The sequence below is a fragment of the Ammospiza caudacuta genome, chromosome 3 (assembly GCF_027887145.1).
Source record: "Ammospiza caudacuta isolate bAmmCau1 chromosome 3, bAmmCau1.pri, whole genome shotgun sequence".
In the NCBI taxonomy this organism is placed as follows: Eukaryota; Metazoa; Chordata; class Aves; order Passeriformes; family Passerellidae; genus Ammospiza; species Ammospiza caudacuta.
The window spans coordinates 103,896,795-103,909,638 of NC_080595.1; the positions used below are offsets into that span (position 1 = coordinate 103,896,795).

General features: G+C 40.8%; 1 protein-coding gene across 1 annotated transcript in view; it reads right to left on the reverse strand.

The window, feature by feature from the left end:
- Positions 1-1,818: 1,818 nt before the first annotated feature.
- Positions 1,819-12,844, reverse strand: part of LOC131555698 (gamma-aminobutyric acid receptor subunit rho-2) — a 34,143-nt gene continuing 23,117 nt past the window's right edge. Inside the window, exons 5-9 of the mRNA XM_058801883.1 lie at positions 11,195-11,277; positions 9,762-9,902; positions 9,380-9,532; positions 8,563-8,759; positions 1,819-2,127 (exon numbers count right to left, since the gene is read on the reverse strand). Coding sequence (XP_058657866.1) covers positions 1,819-2,127; positions 8,563-8,759; positions 9,380-9,532; positions 9,762-9,902; positions 11,195-11,277 — 883 coding nt within the window. The remainder of the gene's footprint in view (positions 2,128-8,562; positions 8,760-9,379; positions 9,533-9,761; positions 9,903-11,194; positions 11,278-12,844) is intronic.

Here is a 12,844-nt window from a genome sequence, read left to right on the forward strand (position 1 = left end):
TGGTGGCTTCATGCTGTAGTTGGGCTGCCTTTCCCTTTGCTGCAACTGTCCTGCTGCCAGCTGGAACATTGGCTCTTGTTTTACACTCAAAACTGCTAATGCTGAAGAATGCACTAATGCTTTAACCTAATGCTGAAGTTATGCCCAGGGTTTAACCTCTCAAAAGATGAGTGGTCTATTTCTTTAATATTTTTTGTGTCTTTCTGGTAGTGACCTCCATCTGTCGATGTGAGGCGTATCCAGGTTTCAGCTCCATGAGCAATGAGTGGTAAATGCACTCTCCTGGTGGCTCAGGAGACAAGAGGCAGGCTAGGCAGTCCTGCCCCTCAGACACTGTCCTTCCTCTTCTTGCCAGCAACTTCAGGGCTGTGGTTTCTTACTTTTATGACCAGACAGAACTCCATTCATGTCAGTTATTAACATGGCTGATTAAAGAGGAGTATAGTTGTTAATTTTAGCTTCTCTCATCAAATTTGTTTCCTCTAAATCAGCTTGACTTAGGCAGTAATATTTGAGGCACAAGGGAAAACCTGGGTATGGCTGACAGCCAAGAGTTGACATTTCTCTGCTACTTTCTGCATCCCCTGAGATTTAGGATGTAAGAATTCCTGCTATGTAAGCAGAAAATTTCATGTGTTGACAAATAATTATGGTTACAGCAGTATTTTTGTTTGCTTTTTCTTTATTCTAACCTCAGTCCTGGCTCTTCACATGTCAAGCTCTGCCCCTACTGCTCAGCTTCAGCTTGGTAAACAAGTGTTTTGATATACATAATCTCCATGACAGCCAAAAAGTCATGGTGTTTTCTTAAAATAAGGAGCACACAAACCTGAGCATTGCTGTTGTGTTGCTATCATGTTTCTGCATTTGGGTTTTGCTGTCAGTGTTGTTAGCAAAGGAAAAGGAGATATCACAGGATAGGAAAAGAACTGCCAAGCACATAAGCGTGTTACAATGCTGTGCAGCATCTTCAAAGGACTTACATCAACCTTAGACCCACAGTGTTATCCATGGCCATTTAATCTCTGACATGCCTCTGTTTCTGCAGAGAGGTTCTGGCAGACATGCATCCCTTTTGATCCCAAATGCCTGAACAGAAGGGCATTGTGTTGACTGGGAGAGGCACATTGGGATGTACAGTTTGTCTGTGGGCTGCACTTTGTAATCTAGAAAAAAACCCTGACTCAAACATCCCACCTGTGCTCTGTAACCAGCCCAGTTGATCCTGGCTAGCAAGCTGTCCTAGTGGTACTGATGAAGGTTCTGTCCAGACAGAAAGCAGAATCTGTACCCTTAAAGGAGGTGTTCTTCACAAAACAATGGAGAAAAGTTATGTTTATATGCCAAAGAAAAAACAAAGTAATTTTCTCAAAAGTAAAGGAAAGCATTCAGTATCCTTACAGGAGAAGCACTGTCCAGACCTCCCCACACAAGTTGCATTTATTTAATTCCTTACAGCTCACATGAGCATTGTCTTTGGTTGTCCATTGCACAGCAGGCACCACCAGTGTGGCCAGCCCCAAACGAGCATCCAGCACTTTTGGCTGTATGGTGGACACATATTTTCAAGTATGAGAAATGTCATGTGTCATAAAGCACACGGGAGCAGGGTGTGGGCTGGAAACCAACCAGCACAGAGAGTTCCTCCGTGAGGCCTGCACATGCAATTACCTCCTGGGGGATGTGTCCTCCCATTTACACTTCAAAGAAGCAATACAATAATCAGGTTTCTAGTTTTGTGTCCAGATTAGACCAAAAAAAAAGTACCAACAAAAGAGTGTTTTGTAGACATCTTCTGATTCAGAAGTGCCAGCATGCTTAGCTAAAGACAGACCAATATATCAAATTAAAAAATATATAGGTGCCTGGGAATATTAACCTTGAATATTTATCAATTGCATGAGTGTTCTGGATGATGCGCAAGCCCACGTGGCCCTTCAGGCCTCTCTTCCTTGATGAATTAGATTCATTGCTCATGGCTAGATGCACAACCATCTTTTCTGGTTTTTCCTCTTCTGCTGCCATCTGGTTTCTTGTGTACCCTGCCAGGCTGTTGGCATCAGATTCACTGTAGTTTCCATCCAGCATCATAGTTTTCGAGTGAGGTATTCCACACGAACACGAAAACTGGAGACAAGAAATATGGCTGAATATTGGAAAAACATGTAAGCAACCAAAATGATGCCTTTCTATTAACAGACAGCTTGTAAACAGTTGAGTTCAAAATTTTGATTGAGATACTTTAAGTTTCTCTTTGAACAAAGAGGTCTTTTTTTTTCTTGTTTTCAAAAGGAAGAAATGTTGGGAATTTAGCTGCTAGAGACTGGAAAAATACAAAACCATGGCTAATTCCAAGTTCTGCACCTGCTAGATAGCGTGTCCTTGGGCCTAGCTGTAGTATAATAACAAATAGTGAAAAAAAAAAAGAGAAAAGAGAGATGTAACCCCTAAGGAATGAGGAAGAGTTCATGGTATAGTTTAACCAATAGATTGCTTGGCTTACAGAATATTCATAAGCTTATTATTTGCTGTATAAGTGTTTGATGCTTTTTTCAATAAACTGGACCTGTGATGAACCATCTGGTGTCCTGGTCCCCTTCCTACGGCAAATGGTTGACCCCGAACGCTGACCCCTCGTCTCGACTAAAAGAAAAAGGGGGAGAACACACCATGGTCGAGGAAGTTGGAGCTGGGTCCCGTTTGCAGCCGGGACGGTGCCGGAATTTTGAAGCACCCTTGGGGTTCACATCAGTGACTCAAGCCATTTACGTGCTGCCGGAGCCTGGAAAGCTGCAAGAGCGCTCACGAAAGAGGTATGAAAAGGCAAGTAGCATATAAGTTATTCGCCGCGTATCTAGAATGGCAAGGGATAAAGGGGATAGATTTGTTATTAGCCTACAGATACGCTGAAGAAATTTTCCTTAACCCTCATATGGTCTATGAACTCTCGGAATGAACAAAATTTGGGGATATACTGTGGGAAGCAGTGTTAGAAGATAATAAGTCAGCAAAGAAACCGAGCAAGCCATGGCGGGTGATGGTCTCTGAGTGCAAAGCAGCAGCTGCGGCTCGGGACGCCTGCGAGGCTGTGCTGCTCCGAACCCGGCATGGGCGCTCCGCCATGGGGAGCAGCCGCAGCGAGCGGCCGCCTGGAATATTACGCTGCAGCGGCGGGGAGAGCGGAGGCAGCCGCGGCAGGAGCGACCCGACCAGCGGTGTCTGCAGCGCACACTGTGATTCAGCCCCGCCGCAGGGACTGTGAAAGACAAATCAGCGTAGTGAATGTGGGAGTCAAATTTCGGCCGAATTGGCTTAGCATCCGTTATGCTGTCTTAAAATCACCTGTATTAACAGAGACTTTAAATATCAGAAGCCCAAATAACTCAGTCAGTGGAACATCAGACTCTAAAATTATATTTTGAAAAATTTAAAATTGTTAAAGATGTGTTAAAGTGATTGTAGAAGTAAGATGCGATGACTGTGTTTTTTGTATTTTTTAAGCTTTGTTTAGATGTAATAGATGTAAAAGCAAGAACTGAATTAAAAAAATTTTTTTCACAGGTATACCTTGAATAAACTTCTTATGTTTAAGTGTATTTAAGTATAAAAATGCTGCAGCAAACACGTGAAAAAAGTTATTTTAGCTTAATATTTTAGAATCAGGACTGTAAGTAAGTTATAGTAAATGCTATATTTTATTTTTATAGTAAGTTTTATCCGTTGCTAAGTATTTAAGTTAAATTATCTATTAAGTGCCATTAAATGTTAAATACTGTTAAGTTCGAAGTCTGTTAAGTTTAAATTATATTAGGTTTAAGTTATGTAGAATTTAAAGTCAGTTAAGTTTTGTTACAGTTAAGTTTTGTTAGAATTAAGAGATTTTACATGTAAGTTCTGTTGATTTAAAAATCTGGTAAATTCTGTTGAGTTTAAATATTTTAAGTTTAAGTATTTTAAGTATAAGTGTTATTAAGTTTAAGTGATGTTAGATAGATTTATGCTTTTACGATAGGCGTTTATTTTATGACTTGTGTGTAAAGTGTTGTTGTGAACATCAGAGAAACTTTAGTTAAAAGAGACAATCAGAAGAATTTGTGAGTAAAGCCGTTTATGTTGGAAGTATATCTGCTGTTTGAGAATAGAAAGCAAACTTATCAGACAATCTACGCAGATGAAACCTGCGCACATGTTATTCCTTTAGCTTATTTTTGTGGGTTGTGTTAGCACACCTGAGTTTGGTTTGAGCCTTGTTGCACATCAAATTCTTTTTGTATTTGTCGTATAACATGTCCTATGAATAATGATAGCCTTTTTGGTTTGTCTTCCTGGCTTAGATCCCTTATAAGAGAGAAACTTTGCTAGCTGAAAATACTGTTTAGTTATTAGAATTGCCTATTCTTATGTTGCAAAGACTGTAACACAGTTAGCCCATAGAACTTTGTTTTTTTTTAAAAAAATAAAAACAGGGGAGATGCTGGGAATTTAGCTGCTAGAGACTGGAAAAATACAAAACCATGGCTAATTCCAAGTTCTGCACCTGCTAGATAGCGTGTCCTTGGGCCTAGCTGTAGTATAATAACAAATAGTGAAAAAAAAAAAGAGAAAAGAGAGATGTAACCCCTAAGGAATGAGGAAGAGTTCATGGTATAGTTTAACCAATAGATTGCTTGGCTTACAGAATATTCATAAGCTTATTATTTGCTGTATAAGTGTTTGATGCTTTTTTCAATAAACTGGACCTGTGATGAACCATCTGGTGTCCTGGTCCCCTTCCTATGACAAAGAAACAGGGTTTATCTCCACTGCTTGGACAAACAGCTTCAGAAAATATTAGAAAAATGCTTTAGCAGACATATAGTCTAAGCAAAAGGTTTTCTTAGGTAGCTGTTGTTCAGCCTTACTGTCTTGTTATTCCTTATTATTCATTCTTTGTGTTTATAAATATTCATGGATAAGATGCAGTTTAATCTGTGGAAATGTACATGTTACAGGAAGAAAAGGGCCAAGTTCTGCTTTTACAGATACATATGCTTTTTTCATAAATCTGATTTTAAACCAAGCAGAGGGCCAGCTAAAAGCATAATGTCAAATCCCAATTGGAGCTAATAGCAAAACTTGTACTGACTTCAGCAGCACCAGCATGCATCCCACAAGTCTAAAAAATTCCAATGCATTCAGATAGAATTTTGAATAGAAGATGCAGTCTTTGACCATTCAAAACATTTTCCTGTCCCAGAATATGGATTATGTATTTGCATCCAATGAAAATGGACTCCAAAATGTCCTTTCTGTTAGGAGTTCCTGTCTCTGATTTCCTGCAGACCAATTTCCTTATCCAATACTCCACCAACTTTGATGTGTGGGTTTTCCAAGAACTTGTTTTCAAGCATATGTTCAGCTAAAACAAATATATATATCTGAATACAGATATATGTAAAAATGTATATAAAATCAATATATTATATTCAGGATGCCATTGGAAAACCCTGCAGTCAAGGCTTTTCCTTTAAATTATTTAACCAACAGATCACATTGCTTATTGAAAACGTTAATATCAGCTTAAGGATTGTTTTCCGTGTTCTTGGCATAACCAAAAGCTTTGGTATCAGGAGGTCATGTTCAGAAAAGCACGTCAAGTTAGTAACCGTCTTACTTTAATTTTTTGATCACTCCATGAGTACAGCTGAAGATCAACTGGGTTTTAAGACATAGTTTATTCTAAGCAGGCATGCTTTCAAAACCCCACACCCCAAAACTAACAAAACCAAACCAAAACAGAAAAAAACCAGAGTGCAGGTCCCCAAAAAAAAAGACTGCTGTGATTTAACCCCAGCTGATAAATAAGCATCATGCAGTCGCTCACTCAACCCACCTTCCCCCCTGAACTTCAGAAGGTTGTGGAGAAGAATCAAATGTAAAACTTGTAGATCAAGATAAGAATAGTTTAATAATTGAAATGTGTTCCATGGTGTGGGATATCCGTTTGGCTCATTTGGGTCACCTGTCCTGGTCATGTTCCCTCCCAGCTTTTTTAGTTTACCTCTTCACTGGCAGTGCATGAGACACAAAAACATCCTTGACTCAGGATAAACACAATTTAGCGACAACATTAGTGTGTTACAACATTATTCTCACACTGAATTCAAAACACAGCACTGTACCAGCTACTGAAAAGAAACTAACTCTATGCCAGCCCAAACCAGAATAACAGCAAACAACACAAAACCCACCGGGGAGAATTACACATCAGGCTCTCCATCAGGAACTGACAGGTCCAGGAGATGGTGGCTGCCTGTGAGGGACAGCAGCTACAATAACAATCCAATTGCTGCAGGACTCAGCAGACAAAGCAATTCTGCAGATTTACTGTCAGCCCCCAGGTCAAATTAGAGTTCCCATGGCTTCATGCACGTGTGATGACAGCCACCTCTATGGACAAGGGAGCCTGGCATGCTAGAAACCCACCTCCACAGAACCTAAAATTGCACTCATCCTCACATGGGTGTACACACAGAGGTGCACTACGTAATTCCATCCTGCTGGACTTTTGGCCTATGTCTACAATAATAATTCAAAGACTGCCAAAGAGCCTCCTTGGACATAGGAATGCAGCTGACAGCACCATTAAAGTGCCAGAAAGGTCTCTGGCCTCTCTCAGCCCAGCAAGCACCAAAAGTTCCCAGGTATGGGCTGGGAATAAGCATGGGGCCACAGACCCTTTGCCACAGGCATTTCACAGCTGCTCCCGTGATCTTCAGGGAGAGAAGGTTTAGTTTTGGATACTGCCTGTCTTTGGCCCTGGCAATTTCTTAATGTAGACATAACATAAAGCTCTCTTCTGGAGAGAGCTTACATGTTCATACCAGAACTTTTGGGGTCTTTCATAGGGGAGCAGCTCTGGCTGACAAGATCTACATCTACTGTGAGAAATGTCTCTTCTGCTTCTTCAAGAGCTTCTTCCTCAAATAATGCTATTTATTATCTCCGTTCCTGTTTCCCCTACTGAAGAATAATATTGTCACACGTTGAAGACTGAGTACAATATTTTCCCTTGTGCAGTAAAAAGGTGTTTGCTGAATATAGAATTCAAGGGCAGATTTATTACATAAATAACAAGCTACACCATCACTGGATGTGGCAAAACATTCCAGAAAACTTAGCAGAAAATTAACAAACCCTCTGAAGTTCATTTCATCCCTCTAGTACAGTTCAAAATAAAGGAGAAGAGCTTTCATCTTAAAAAATATAGGTTTTTTCTAGGCTAGTCAAACTTAGCAAGGATATTTCTTACTTCCCACGACCTGCCAAGACATCATATTCTTTGGACATGGGATGCCTGAGCAGGGCTGGCTAAAATGCCACAAACCACATGCAGCAAGTCAGACACCTCCTTGCACAGAGCATCTCTGCCTTGGGTTGTAGAGAACTGCTGGGCCCCAGGTGGGGGCTTGCAGGGACATGGATAAATTAAGATACTCAGAAGCTGTTCAAGCAGCTTTCCAGAATCATAATGCTGTTGAGAAGGCCTTGAAGAGAGGTAAAATTTCACCACAGGAGTCTGGTAAATTTATCCAACTGTTTTTTTAAATGTATCTAATTACATTTTTTTATGATATGCCAACTAGGAAAGGTGCTGGGCTGTTATGGGGCTTGTGCTGTTCTTCAAGAAAGTCATGGGGAGAAAAGGAAGGGAAAGAGAAGGACATGCAAAACTAAAAGGGTAGTTCATAGAGGGAAATAGCATGCTTAAATTGTATGAAAGATGATGTCTGCATTGGCATTTCCAACAAGCTTATACAAATTTCTCCAGGAGTCATAGACAGTAGGTTACCAGTAGACTAACATGGTGAGTTCCTACCAGGAAGAAAGCAATCATAAAACATGGTGATGTCCTGGGTGTATGGAAAAAACTGAGCACAAAAAAATGAAAAAACTGAAAAATTTGACTGAAAAAAACAGTGACTGAAAAACGTTTGGCTCCAAGCCTTAGTGTTCAAAAGGCAATGGTGTTTGTTTAACCACAAAGAAGGGCCTAGAGCTCTGTAAGATACCTCAAGCTGGAAAGGACTTGAGGGCATCTCTAGTACTATGTCCTGCTCGTAGCAGGGCCAAGATGGTCAGGATGTATCAAGTCTTGAATCACTCCAGGGATGCAGGATAAGACCTTTTATAGCACATTAAGAAGTACAAGCATAAACTTGGCTGACTGTTGTTTGTGCTTGGTGATGGGAAACACCTCCACTATTACATCCATTAAATCCAGTTTCCAGAGTAATGTTACCTGTAGAGGAAGGAAACTAATTTGCACCAAATAAGACCTTTAGCTTACTAAACAAGAATTGTGGCAGCTGCCGCAAAGCATCAGATTTTATACTTTCCCCTCTTGCCGATCAAATCCTGTTTTTCTGTGTGAGCAATTCAGCCTGAGGTGGAGTGGTCTAAAAGACCCAATTACACACATGGTTGTCAATGTTTCCCCATTAACAGACAGTCAATATAAAGACCAGATATCAGCTGTAAGGGGAAAAAAAAAAAAAAGTGGATGACAAAAGTGTTTCTCACCCTCTCCCGAAGTTTCCTCTCCTTCCGCTCTTGCACTGTTGTCAGGTAATTCACAGCTGCATATTCCAGCACCGATAGGAAGACAAACACAAAACTGACCCACAGGTAAATGTCCACTGCTTTGATGTAGGAAACACGAGGCATGGAGGCATTCACCCCAGTGATGATCGTGGACATGGTCAGCACAGTGGTTATCCCTGGAGAGAATCAAAAGAAAGAAATGTTATTGACTGATACAGTCCATGAGGGGTTTTATCTCTAGAGAAACAGAAATTATGGCCTACATGATGCTCTGAAAGATGTTCAGTGTAAGACGAATATGTGTAAAGTAGCTCTTCAGCTAATGCAGAATTGTTGTCCTGCCTCCATTTTTGTGCTTATGATGGGCTGAGTTTTGAGGAGCAATGGAGCATTCAACATTTTGCATTTAACAGACAGCATTTAACTCCCTCCTTAAACTCCAGGGTTTAAACACAATGCTGTTAAAATGTATTTTTACACACCTAATCCTAAGATCAGGTCTGCTCAGACCAGTGGTGACAAGGATGCCTGTTTCCTAGCTGTACCATTCTGTGTTACAGCTTCATTTTTAAGACCACACCGCTTTCTGTTCTGAGCTACATATAAGTGAGGAAGACTGCTAAATGATGAAGGACTCAAGACAAGGTGCAAGTTATACATTGTATTAATCATCAGATAAAACCACCATTTGCTTGCACAATATCTTTAACCATCAAAATGAGCAGTTCCCTTTCCTGCCAAAGCCTTCACATTCAAAGCTTTTCACACAGCCACGGCTTGTTGCAGTTGTTCTCACCCAAAGAGACTCTGGCAGGAACTGCTCGTCGGTCGATCCAGAAGGACACCCAGGACAGCATGACCATGAGAGTGGCAGGGAAGTAGGTTTGGAGCAGGAAGAAGAAGATGTGTCGGCGTAAGGTGAAGTTTATATAGAGGCGATTGTACCAACCTTGGAGAGAGGAGGAGAGCCAGAATCAGTGAGACCAGCCTGGACAGCAGGTACAGAGAGACAAGACCTTCTTTGGTTCTTTTATTTCTAAGACTTGTAAAACAAGAAACTGGGTTTTGATACAGACTGTGGAGACTACACTTCAGTGACATAATCCCAACAGCCCCCTCAAAAGCAGATAATAGAGTATTAGGTTTAGCAATAGTAAGACATCAGAAAAGGCCAATACCTGTGCTGCTGTAGAAAGCCAGTCTTGATGTGGTGTGGAACTTTTGTATCAAAAACTGAGACAAAGAAATTTTTTCATCAGTTTTCAGAGATTCATTCCCATTTTTCCAATACAGCATCAGATCTTCATCAGTGTAAGCATCTAAGGGAAAGAAGAAATACAATGTGATGTGACTTTAGCTTAGAGGTTCAACAAAAGTTAATACATCCAGTCTTTGCCATGAACTAATGCCACAGGTAAGTTTGCCAACAACTAAGGAGTTCAAAAGGTCTTGTCATATAATATACTGTGACAACAACAAAAATCTGAATTCAAGATTCAAGAAAACAAATCCTCTTTTTACTTCACATTGAAATGACATTTAGAATGGTACTCTTCTGAACATCACAGACTAAAAATAGATAATAGCTCAGGAAATAATAATGGGTAAAACACCTTAATTTAGAGGAAGGAGGAAGTGTGGACACTTCAAACAGTCTTAGAATGATAAAAGTAAAAGGGACAAGTGAGAAGCAAAATAAATATGTTAAAACTATAAATGAAGAACACAGAGAATTTGTACACTAAGTAACAGGAATGGGAAATGAGAAGAGGGTTATTAAGATCATCAGGGACAGGAGCACATGGCTTAGGGACAAGAGGCTGGGGGAACTTGTTCATCTGGGAGAAGAGCAATCTGTGGTGGGAGAAGAGCAGTCTGTGGTGGGAGAAGAGCAGTCTGTGGTGGGGTCCAGCTGCTGCCCTGCTGACCCTCATGGAGAAGGAGGCAGCAGCCTTTTGCCAGATGCTTTGACAAAATGGAGAGCGAAAGGACAAGAGGCAAAGGCTGCAAGTCTCAGCAAAGGATTGTTCCCAAGAAGATAAAAGGAAATATTTTCAGGATCAGGGCTGTCAAATATTTGAGCATGTTGCAGAGAAAAGTTGTGGAGCCTGAATTACCTTGCTCAAAACCCAGCTGGACATAGCTCCAAGCAACCTATAATGAAAAACTCCCTGCTCTCAGCAGGGTATTGGAGCAGCTGACCTCAAGGTCAGTGAAAATTATCCTCTGATTCTGATTCTGATTTTTGCAGAGAAGCATTCAGTTAAATAGCTGGGAGGATCTCAAAACAACCAGATATTAGTCTTGCCATACCCTGGAGAAAGTCTACAAAAATTCCTAGTGTTCACATTGCTTTCTCCACCAAAGAAGCTGAGCCCGGACCACAGTGTTTGCAGGATCAGGATTATGTCATAGGATGTTTTCCTTGCAAATTCTGGTCTTGCAGCACAAGGACTAGATCACAATACTGCTGAGCCAACAGGACTCCTAGTAACTGTGATGAGCTATTATTTCAGGCTCTAAAATAGAGAGCATTCTGAAACATGTCCAGTGAAATGTTTGTGCAGCCAGTCATGGAGAACATCTATCTAGAAACACGGATACAACTTACAGCTTTCCAGCTCCAGAGAACATGTCTGAGAGTCCAGGGGAAAGTGGCTGAAGTCCATGTTGCACATTGCTGTCACTGTGACCCTAGAAATCGAAAATGAGAAAAGCTGGTTTCTATGAGGAGCAATCAAGAGAGAATCTTATCACAGATAATTATTCTGCAGCTTTTGAGCCAGAAACATTGCATGATGTTTGCAAAAAATCCACAGGAAAATGCCTACCAATTCTCTATGTTCAAGCTAGATGGATTATACACAGAAGCTCAAAAAATGTAATTTCAATAACAAGGAACTAAAGCACTATCTTGGATGTTACTGTTATACTAATGTCAGTACAGATATTTCCACTGTGTTTTACATCCAACTATTTGCCTACAAGACTACAATGTAAAGTAACTTCACCATTTACATTTAACTTCACTATTTACATTTGAATATTCCCTTATGTGCAGTTTAATTCAGGTTTCCACATTTTCCTCTTGGCTCTGTTCCCTCCATAGTCACCCCAGAATGACCCAAGCGTGAGGAATATGACCATCCTTACTGCAAGCCACACAATTCCTTCAGTACATATATTATTAAGGCAACGGCAGTTTCTTACAGCTCTCAATAAACCCTTTTAATCTGAGGGGTGTTTTTCTGGGGCAGGGGTTGTAAAATGGGTGCAGCTGGTTTTCAGTGAGTGAGATTTGCTTCTGTTAAGTTTTTTTCTTAGCTAAAAAGCTGCAGCAATCACAGCTCCAGTTTTTAAAGTAGTCCAGTTGTGCACAATGTTACATAAGAAGTTTTCCAGTGGGTCAGTGAACTTTCCCTGCAGACGGATTTGCAGTGGAGATCCCGATTTAGGAGGGGCAAATCAGCTGTGACTCATCGTTTCAGAAGCCAACTTACGTTGGTTGTGACCATTTTCTAGATGCATTCCAGATGTTGATAAAGGACTTTTCCTCTGTTCCAGGGATTGTGATCCAAATCCTACCCTGACCTACACACTCATCACCCCTGAAAGGCACATGCTGTTCATTTTGACTATAAACTACAGCAAAATTTTGCCATTTGAGCAAAATTTAAAGAATGTTTTTGGGGATATGCTCCAGAAGGTGTCCTGCAATGATGGCCTCCCCTAACTGTATGCAGCATTTAAGCATTGCATAACTCAGTCTCATTACAGTGCGTTATTTTCTTTCTCTGGCATCACCTGGACTGTGGCACAACCTGTGGTCAATAACAGTTTGTTAGTCAGGGGCAGAACAGAAACTCGGCTCATCAGTATGATATTCCTCAATTAGAGTGCAGTGTCCAGGTGGCTTTGAAGGCCCAAGGCCCAAAACAGGAATGAAATGTTCCCCAGCCCACTGCCAATCCCATGCAGACATCTCAAGATACCTAAGGGCATTCCCAGCAACACTGGACACCCATCACCCATCCACCTTTTTCAGCTGGATACTCTTCTGAGTGTTCTAAACACCAGCGGGCCCAAATGCCATGGAGATTTTTTTTCTCCTTGGATTTTACGTATCAAATTATCATTTTAACAATTGTGCTGTGATGAACTCACAGACTTTTCTCTCGTGGGCAACATTAAAAAGTCACATCACCTCCTCAACAGACCACAGAAGCAAACTTAATAGAAAACTTTTCCAAGTTTTTGAAAA